Genomic DNA, 10,384 nt, shown 5'->3' on the forward strand with positions numbered 1-10,384 from the left:
GTATCTGAATTTCATTATGTAATTTCGGAATGATACAGCAAGAAACTGATATAAACTTAACATTTGTACAGGCCTACAGGCCTAGTGTCAGAATGATTGACATCATCAACTGTCGGGTCTAATATTCCCTGTGACAGTTATACATACATATATACATGCATGCATATGTACAATTGTAAATACATACTGACATACTATATATATATATATATATATATATATATATATATATATATATATATATATATATATATATTATATATTATATATATTATATATATATATATACATATATATGTATGTATATATATATAAGTATATATATATATACATAAATATTATATATATATACACAAATATATATATATATATATATATATATATATATATATATATATATATATATATATATATATATATATATATATATATATATATATATACACACATACACACACACATGTACGTGTGTGTCTTATGGCAGAGGGGTCACACTCAAAATTTCTGAGTGCCTTCTGAAATTCTTCCAGCTGGGCCATAAATATTGAGAGTTCTCTAAAATTAAAGGAATTTCTTAGCTCAAAAATACAATTTTCCAAGTATCACTTTTACATGACCATGCCTAATCATAGAGTTTTTCAGAAATCATGGATGGCTCATCAATTTTCGAGGACTTTCATTTTCAAGGACTGTCCAGGTTTCCGACACCAAAATTAACTCACTATCCATGTTGGCATTTGAATATGTCATTGAAGCTAACACCTCCAGTTTCCATAAAGATATTTGGGGGACTGTGAAACATACCACCCACATGGGTACTCTAATAACTATCACTTGGAAAGCTCTCACTCAAGTTTCCATACAGATAGAGGACACTGAAATGAACTATCCATCCAGCTGTAGGCATTTGGAGAAATATCAACGGGATGTTCAAACTTACAGCTTTCATATAGAAGTTTAGTGGACTAGGAACGCTCTATACAAGCAGGTATTTGAGCAACTCTTCATTGGTAGTGATAGTTACTGGACACTGACAGATAAAGATCACTTCAACTTTCATCGCAAATATTTGGGTACATATCACTATACAACTCACTTTCCACACCAGACATTTGGATAAATTCAGTGATAACTCAATTGTATGTCGCAATGAGAACACACGCTTTATTCCTTTTCCTATATAATTTACATAACATGATGAATCGCTTGACTGAGTTCTTACAAACGACGACCACGGCGGCCACCCTTTCTTCTTGTGCTGTCTGATGGAATTGGAGTTACATCCTCTGCAAATGAACAAACAAACAAACAAAAATTTTAAGCCCACACATCCTGTAAAACATTTTGCTACTTTTTTCTGAATATCTACATTAACAAGATGGCAACCAATCAGCAGTGTTTTGTTAAAGGACCATAAGTACATGTAGTTGATATCAGAATTTGAAATTTTCTCAGATACTCTTTGAATTCCACTCCTTTAATGATACAGCTCTTCACTACATTATCAATGACATTCATTTGTAACAGAATGGACAAGTGTGTGTGTAACACTTTCTCTTAATTCAAAATTTCCGGCCATCTTCAAAAACTGGGTCACATTACTGAGAATTCAATATCAATGTTGAGAACATACAGTGTCATGTGTTCTATAGATAGCAACATGTTGTGTCTATGGGGATTCTTCATTGTGTGTCCATGCTCTATGTCCTATCAACAGTGATTGTGGGCCTGTTCACAAGGGTGCACTGCACTCGAGGTGAAAAGGTTGAGGCCCTATAGCAATTTTATAATTGTATCAGTGCAATTCTTAATACTGGAATTCAACGTCTTCCACCAAAGTTATCACGTGAGTTAACAGCTAAAAATGCCACCATCAAACCAAAGGCATTCCCCCCCCCCCCCCCCCCCCCCCCCCCCCCCCCCCCCCCCCCCCCCCCCCCCCCCCCCCCCCCCCCCCCTTGTATGAAGGCCACAGCCAAATACAAAGGCTGAAAGGAAAACGTTCATTACAAGGACTGCAAGAGACAGTACTTCTGGTACAATATCCATGTGTGTTTGTCTGTGCAACTGTGGTCCCTGACCTGATGACACTGACATTTCCACGGGCTTCACTTTGGCAACAAGGTTGTTTGGATCAGAGTTCTGAAGCTCCCTTGATTGTCTGTAGTTTTAAACGTGGTGTAGCCTTGCAAGTGCCATCATTTTGATAAACATATTCACCAAAGCACCATCAACTACTGACAAATTTGAGATTAAATCATGCCTACAGAGTCCAATGTGTCACATTACTGATAGGCTTGACTTTATGCCACATTAGCAACTGCACTGATGAAGTGTTTCATCTAGACAGGGGGATGGGGATTCCCCCTCTGTTGCAATGTTGGTACCCCCTAGTAATCTGTCAAGGGGAACAGCCCCCTTTTCAATGAAATGTTGCCAGTCACACCTTAGAGATACTTGTAAGTAGAACACATTAACTGGTGAAATTCCCTCTAAATTTTCTGGTAAAGGGGGAAAATCCATGTGTCCTTGATGAAACACTGACTGATTGTTCAATACTCCAAAAGTGGAGATCATAGTAACACAAGAATGCCGTATTCATTGCTGATGTTGTTGGAAATGTACTTTTTAAACTGCTTTCATGGTTTGATCAAAACCACATTTTTTTCAAGATTAAAATCAAGACTTCAGTAATTGTTCTACTGATAATATAGTGTAACTGATACAGTGTATATGTTTTAATATTTTTGTAAACATGTATACTGTGCACCTTCTACTTTGTAAACTTTATAGAAAAGTCCACAAAGGAGATGAAAGTTGGAAAAACTGATGCAAACCCACAAGTTCACAACTTCTTTATTACACTTAAAGTAACTGTTTGTTGTACAACTTACCAATGCGACCAATTTTCATTCCCGAACGTGCAAGAGCACGCAGAGCAGACTGTGCTCCAGGGCCTGGTGTCTTTGTCCTGTGGTTAAGAATAATGAAAATTGTCCCTCAATAACTGAGTTTCAAGAAAACACTTATATCAAAATTATACCAACAGGTATTACACATTTACAGATATGGGTGTCATCATATATGGATGTGCATTAAACCAAAAGAAAAATCAGATTTTTGTTTCCTGTTGTATTTCAGAAAAATACACTTCGTCCAGTCTTCAATTTTTGAAACTCACTGAATTGCACATAACTGGAAATTAAGCAATCACGAAAGTGTTCTTGAACAAAATGTAATTACGCAATGACAAGAAACACAGGGCTGATGTGGCTAATTATCATCCTCAGCACCACAAAAAGCATTCAACAATTGTGATAAATGCAACTGCAAAACTGAAATTTTTTATTAGGGTGCTTTGAGTATTGAATCTTTGACAGCGTGTGCAAACTGAAAACTGATTTATCAAAAACTCTTGGAAGACATCCTTCATTGTAACTTAAGGGAGGAAAAGTTACAAAGAAAGATTTTTGAACTTCCCTGGTCTGACTCCTGTCTAGTTTTTGCAGAAATAGAAAATTTTGTTCTTGCCCACAGAATTTGTACAGGAAATGGCAGCCATCTTGAATCCCAAACAATGACACACATTAATTTAGTTCTCCAATCCAAATATTAGCAACATGACCCAATTTTTATTGATTACAATGGAAAATACTATCCTCACAAGCAAACTGTTTACTTTTAGGAGCACGGTACCCTGTTTTTTGCGAAACTAATGCTCTTTGATATGAATACACACTGCTAAAAAAAAACTTTTATCAAATCAAGTTTCATCATCTTATTTATGCTTTCTCCAAATTCCTTTGTTTGTAGGAGAGAAAGAACAATCTATAGGATCCCATTGAGAATTTGAATCCCATTATCTGCTTTTGAGGCACATTCAACCACAAATGTTTTTCACTGAAAACCATACATCTAGCAACACCTATGATACACACACCATTAGGACGATTAAGAACAAACTTACTTGTTTCCACCAGTTGCTCTAAGTTTGATGTGCAGTGCTGTGATTCCAATCTCTTTGCATTTTGTGGCTACATCCTGAGCAGCCAACATAGCTGCGTATGGTGACGCTTCATCACGATCAGCCTTCACTTTCATGCCACCAGTGACACGGCATATCGTTTCTCTGGAAAAGACGCACAAAATTGAAACCACAACACTTCCATTATCTTTCAAACATTAATATGAAAGGAAGATAAATATTGTACTGAGGTTATAATTTCAACTGGTAATGTAATGCTCAATAAGATGTGAGAGCACAATTTTTTAATTTGCTGTCTTGAAACATTTGCTGAATGTTAACATAGTGTTCAGCTGTGAGTGACAGCAGATACTTATTAGCTATCCTGAGACAAAGACTCTAAATGGCCATGCAGTAATATTCTTTCTTAGAGTTTAAAAGTTATGGGGAAGACTGAAGAACATTGGACCCATGATAGGCTGTAGTTCAATGCCACATAAGCTTAGGGGATGTATTTGCATTTCTTCACATTACAGCACCCTCAGAGAAGTACAGATTTGTACCACACCGGGGGAAGTTGCCAAATGTTCTTCAGGGGTGTTCATATGGATACCCGATGGAAGAGCAACAATCTACGGTAGAGAATGTCAGAACACAGAGAGTTGGTTGTGCATAACATGTTTCATCACATATTTTGTATTTCTATGAAAACAGCATCCTTTGAAACATCACTTTCCTTGGTGTTTATTGCCTAAGTCGTGTCCAGCAATACACAATTTGAGCGGCAAATAATATTGACAATTACTTGCATTGTGTAATGAAAGTCTTTCATAGTGATACATTTTTCAAATTTCATCGTCTGCTATTCAAAAAGGTTGTTACAAAATGGGTAAACATAACGGATTTTAAGTTGTTTTGGACAATGTAGCTGTTCTGGGTCATACCCTTAGTCTAATACCTAAGACTATAAGTTTATAGTCGATTTGACACCTGAAATTCAACATTTCACACATTTCTTTGAGAATTTTTTTAACGTATTTCAAAACATTTTGTTCTGTACCACTACAAGTAATATAACATAAACATCACTTAGTTGAGTGTCAAGAAAATATCATATCAGCTATATGGGAACACACTTTTAATTATCTATTATGATAAGGTCCCTAAATCGACGCATACATGTCAGGCATACTCTGATCAAATGGAGGAAATTTAAACAACTGTAAAGGCTGTAGATATAGATGTGTTTGAACCTGTGGCCACATCCTATAAACCTTCAAGATTGCTATATATTCATACAGATGCACTGAGATGCACCTAAGGTATAATTTGTTTTCCTTGAATGATTCTACAGTGACACTAAAAGACGGTGAAATACTGCAAAAAGTCATCTTCTCTAGAAATGTAGAACTAACAAATCAACTGTTCATGACAGCAAACGCACACCAGTCCACACATACAGTAAATTTCCACTGGACACAAACAAACTAAAGTTAACCCTTTGTTTTGAGAGTAGTCCTGTTAGGGGCAGTAGGTTTACAAGCATTCCAATGAAAAACTGTATATCGATCAATACATTCAATCATGTGTTTGGGGCCATCAATTATACAAAATCAAACTTGAAATAAATTTTTACATATACACCTATGAACTTAACAATTTATCCACTGAAGCTCTGATGCAGATATTATGATGTGTAAATAATATGATACTGAAATCGGCCACATATCGATGTAGAATGTGTTTCATGTATAGACTTGTTATCTTAATAGTTTCCATAGTTATATTCAAAACAACTAAGGAAGCAGAAGTTTGTATCATAACATTATACATACAGACATCAGTGAATAAGGTAAATGAAACGAAGTGCAAGAAAAGATTGGTGGGTACACTCTACCAAATTACGTCTAACATTAGGCTGGCCTCCAGCTCCTCACACATCGAAAACTCTACATTATATTGGTCGACATATTACAGAAAATTTATTTTGTTAGTATATTAAGGATGTATTTGTGTCCACCAGTCTTCAATTCCTGTTTAACTCGCAAGAGGAGATGTGCCTCTACTTGTAAGGTATACCTACTTGCCAGAAAGATCTGTAACGTGCACGAAGGTATCGTTGAATGATGCAAAGATGTGTGCAACACCAAAACAGTTCTCGCCTTCAGGTACTTGAGGGCCCAAGCTAATTTGCTGTTCTTCCTTCTTTTCTTTACCTTTGCGAGGAGCCATTGCTAATAGAAGGCGAGAATGTAGAGTTCATTACTTCAAAAGGCTATGATCTGTCAACATCAAAACAACATCACATTTTGATCTAAACTCTGTGGTGTCTACGTACGAACAACCCAACCTAACAGAAGGGGGTTTATAGGGTTTGCGTCGTAAAAAAATTCCAAATTACGAATGTACAGCGACAGGAGGGTTTTGATATTTTATTTTTCATCACGATTTACTCTGTATTCGATATATATTGATCGATGCCGTCAGATTTCGATACCATGTTTTGACCTACCGATCAAGTAAAATGGCTGACTTGATGAGGAAAGAACGACCTCTCGCTTGAAATCTCGCAATGCGCGTTGTTTTATGCAACAGAGCCCCTTATCTCTCCTGACAAATTTCCTCGAAGATAAATTTTATCGAAGATAGTCTCGGTTACCCAGACTCCTCTGCGCTACCGGCGAGAAGAGAGTCTGGGGAAATGCTATGGCACGGTTTGTAACACAAAATGGCCGCTGACAGAATTACGGACAGACGCTGATTGGCTTATCCGTCAGTATGACCCTGGGTCACTGCAACTCGACTGAAAACATGGAGACGACGCAGCGGAGACGACACATGCTGTAAGTGACTCTCGGCAATGTCTGTGTGTGTGATTTGTTGTCTTTTCATAAGAGACCGTAGCTGCAGTACAGTAGCTCGAGGTTTTGCCCGGGTATTTGGGTCGGGCGGCAAAACCAGATGGTTTTGCAGTCCGACCCAAATACCCAGGCAAAACCTCGAGTCGAGCTACTGTACTGCAGCTAGGAGAGTTTGTGCAATTGTGGAAAAGATCGCAAAAATTGAGAGATTGGCGACTAGAAAAAAAGAATGTTTCCATGTACACCAAATGCGGTATGTATGCAATATACGGTGGTTTCAACTGGGTTCGAACTCACAACGTACGGTACCCAGTCTCCTATATAGCGGAGATATATCTTAATAGCTATCGATACTAATCACTACCGACCACATACATGTCATCTGTCTTTCCTTCTACCTCCATGATCTGTCTAATGAGTGTTGCCATAAACAGTGAACCACAGTCCCTCTATGGGACTGTGAGCGAACCCATACTTTTGCAAGTTAATTACGTTGCCTACACACTTCTGAAACTTGACCGGAAAAACTTCCAAACACCTCGCGCAGGAAAATATCACCACAAGATATTTTTCAAACTTCCCAAAGTCTTACATAACGAGAGGTTGATAGTGCTACTAAGCACGTTTTTTTCAAACACTGTCATGATTGTTCGCCCTATTCTGTGCATCTATACAGGGCTCGACATAAGCGCTAGCCCACTAGCCCGAGGCTAGTAAATTTTCAAGAGGACTAGTAAAAATGTCTTCGGAGGTAGTCCTGCGGACTAGTGCAATTTTCAAGTTCCGTAGCTGCCCAGGAAAGTTATCACTACAAACTAATGAGTAATGGGACGCCGGGCCACTCATTCGATAAGAATGAACCAAGCCTCGATCATTTATATAAAAATAAACTAACTTTTACCCAAACAAATTGGACAGTGAAACAGTGAAGCAAACTTTATTGATCACCAACTTAAAATGAAACAGTTTACCTGCTGCGGAGAATCAAATTGTACTGTACATGCCAGTAACATGGCCCCGGGAAACATGGCTCAATGCAACGCTGAGCATCAAACGGAATTGTCTGCACGTCGTGTATTTTGGTTTGCTTGAAGCTCATCCTTCACCTAAAAACATGAGCAACCCCACAATTTCGTTCAAACACTGTATCCTTGCCTTTCAAAGAAGATTTTTCTCGAGATTTCTTCAGGGGCATTCCCAAACAACACCTCCGATAGTTCGTAGCCAGCTTGACCCTGCTTTAGAATGCCTCCACATGCTGACCTCCATATATAGTCAAGACCCCCTAGCTTGATTGAAGCTGATCTTAAAAAGAGCCATCTAGCTTGCCAAAACAGTGCTATGGCAAGTTGCTACTGCTTGTACAGGTGAGGGAATTCCTCACAGATAATAACTTGGTGCTAGCAACTTATTGTTTTGCCATTTTAGTGGAAAAGTGTAAATTATTGAGGCAATAATAGTGAAGTGACCCTTAAAACAGTAGTGAATAAACAACGTATGAAATGGGTGTATCAAACTGTTGTATCCAATCACTTCTGGGAGTCATTGGTTATTTTTGTGCTAATCAAATTTTGTAACAGTAACTGGCAAAAACTCATAAAAGACACAAGCACATGAAATGGTAAAATGCATCATTTTTACTATTAAAAACAAAATTTTTCACAAACCATTATTACAAATGAGAGGTCCTCCCCACAAGCTGGTCAATTTTAAAATGTGATATATGTCAAAAATATGAAGGCACTCCACAGGAACATTTGTGAATGGCTGTATGAATTTCAGTTCTGGAGAAACAAATCTGTCCCCAGCATGAACAAACATGTTCTTTGCAAATTAATGGCGCACTACCTGAGCTATGAAGGATTTTCCAACAAATTCATCCCTACCTCTGATTTTATTCTTGATGGCAATAGGCTATTTTCATGACCTCTCCTCCTACACAGGACATTTCATTCAGGTTATTTTTGTGGTTTATATATGATTCAAAGTTAAACATTTTGCAGTAAGCAAATGTGCTAGTCTTGCATGAAAGTTAGTTATTGGTTTAAAAACCTTTACGACAAAAAATATGAGAATGGTCTATATACACCTCTTTACAACATGAGAGCAACATTTGGCTTTGCTTTAGCAGGACTAGTAGATTTCATTTAGGACTACTAAAAATGAACTGCTACTAGTCCTTCGGGCTAGTGGATGATTTGACCTTACGTCGAGCCCTGGTATGTAATTACAAGACTCAGAAACTACCATGTGGCCCTCAACTGTCTAAGTGCTGCCCTAAGCTTATGGCAGTGTGACCAAATGTTAAATGATATTCTACAGAGGAAACAAGATGAGGGAAAATCAAGCCAATTCACGTATCCAATTTTCATCAGAGTATGTGTTCATTTAGAGATAACTTGCCATATGTTATGGATCCATTGCAGATCTCTCAAGTAACCACTTCCTGTATCACCCCAAGACAAGTTATGAAGTGAACAAAACAGACACTACAACACAAAAGGTATGTATATTTTCTGTTAAGTTTGATTTTCAAGGCTATTATACCTGCGGTATTGAAGACCATACAATTTTGTACATTTTATTTTTGCTATATCATATACACTTGTGATTCTGATGTGTCTGTACTCTAACCACTCAATTTACAAAAAAAAAGAATCGCCAAATGTGACACCACTCAAATTCTACATCTGATGTTATTTTGGACACTGTCTTACTACTTGCACTTTTAAGGTTCAGCTTGTGAATTTCAACCAAAATTGTTAAAACTGTGATCATAACAATTTTATTCTTATTAACTTTTAATGTGATAGAATCTTATAGAATACTATTTGTGCTTTTAATTACATTGTATATATTCAATAGATAGAAACCAATGTCTGTTTTTTAATGTGATACAGGTAATAACAACTCCGACCCGTATTCCCAAGCCTGATATATCCTATGGTATGGAGAGAGATGCTTGAGGCATTGGAGATATGCTATGCTTGTCTATTATTCTAGTCACAAGATCAAGTATAGACTTGAGGGTTTTCTTCTCCAAGCAAGTACCGAAGCACTGTTGTCACCATGGCTCAGTCATCAAATAACCTGGAATAGGTTCATTAACTTATCGAGAGGAGAAGGAAATAATTTTGACGGTTACTATGTCATGGAACTCCCAAATAGACTTGCTGAGAAAAGAATGAAATCATTGGGACTAAATCACACCAGTGCTGCTGTTGCCAGGATCGGAAAGACTGTGTTGTACTGTGATGACATTGAGAACTTCAGAGAAGCATTAGCTTCAAGAACTCGATGTTGCATTTCAGTCAGGAACACATACAAAAGCTAGTGTTGATAGTGAACATATATGAGGAGTTGAAACATAAGTCAGGGAGGGCACATGATCATTTCCCAAACTTTATGCTGACATTTTCTGTAATATTGATCCCAAAGAATAACACAGGTGGATAAATGGAAAGTAAAAAGAATACTCAACTAGTAAATGGGCATTCTGAAAAAGTGCACTCACAGGCTGTTGTAATTGTGTGCATTTGTGAGATTTGAATTTTTTTTG

At 37.3% G+C, this 10,384-nt stretch overlaps 1 protein-coding gene and 1 long non-coding RNA gene across 2 annotated transcripts; one reads left to right on the forward strand and one right to left on the reverse strand.

Annotated features, from left to right (window-relative positions):
• Positions 1-1,137: 1,137 nt before the first annotated feature.
• Positions 1,138-6,619, reverse strand: LOC139122869 (small ribosomal subunit protein uS11). The gene is made up of 5 exons (XM_070688692.1): positions 6,477-6,619; positions 6,048-6,198; positions 3,968-4,129; positions 2,895-2,971; positions 1,138-1,286 (listed from the first exon to the last, which is right to left on the reverse strand). The coding sequence occupies exons 2-5, from the start codon at positions 6,194-6,196 to the stop codon at positions 1,219-1,221; spliced, it is 456 nt and encodes a 151-aa protein (XP_070544793.1). The 5' UTR covers positions 6,197-6,198; positions 6,477-6,619; the 3' UTR covers positions 1,138-1,218.
• A 23-nt stretch (positions 6,620-6,642) lies between these two features.
• LOC139122870 (uncharacterized) lies at positions 6,643-10,340 on the forward strand. Its single transcript, XR_011549545.1, has 3 exons — positions 6,643-6,807; positions 9,252-9,328; positions 9,726-10,340. It is a non-coding gene; the product is annotated as an uncharacterized lncRNA (long non-coding RNA).
• The last annotated feature ends 44 nt before the right edge of the window (positions 10,341-10,384 follow it).

Source organism: Ptychodera flava, chromosome 22, assembly GCF_041260155.1.
Source record: "Ptychodera flava strain L36383 chromosome 22, AS_Pfla_20210202, whole genome shotgun sequence".
NCBI classification, from domain to species: Eukaryota; Metazoa; Hemichordata; class Enteropneusta; family Ptychoderidae; genus Ptychodera; species Ptychodera flava.

Excerpts from the sequence above, each read along its gene's own strand:
- LOC139122869 (XM_070688692.1), bottom strand. The coding sequence starts at position 6,196 with ATGGCTCCTCGCAAAGGTAAAGAAAAGAAGGAAGAACAGCAAATTAGC. Across the intron at positions 4,130-6,047 it reads GTTACAGATCTTTCTGGCAA|AGAAACGATATGCCGTGTCA; the intron begins GTAGGTATACCT and ends CGTCTTTTCCAG. Across the intron at positions 1,287-2,894 it reads AATGAAAATTGGTCGCATTG|AGGATGTAACTCCAATTCCA; the intron begins GTAAGTTGTACA and ends GTTCATTTGCAG.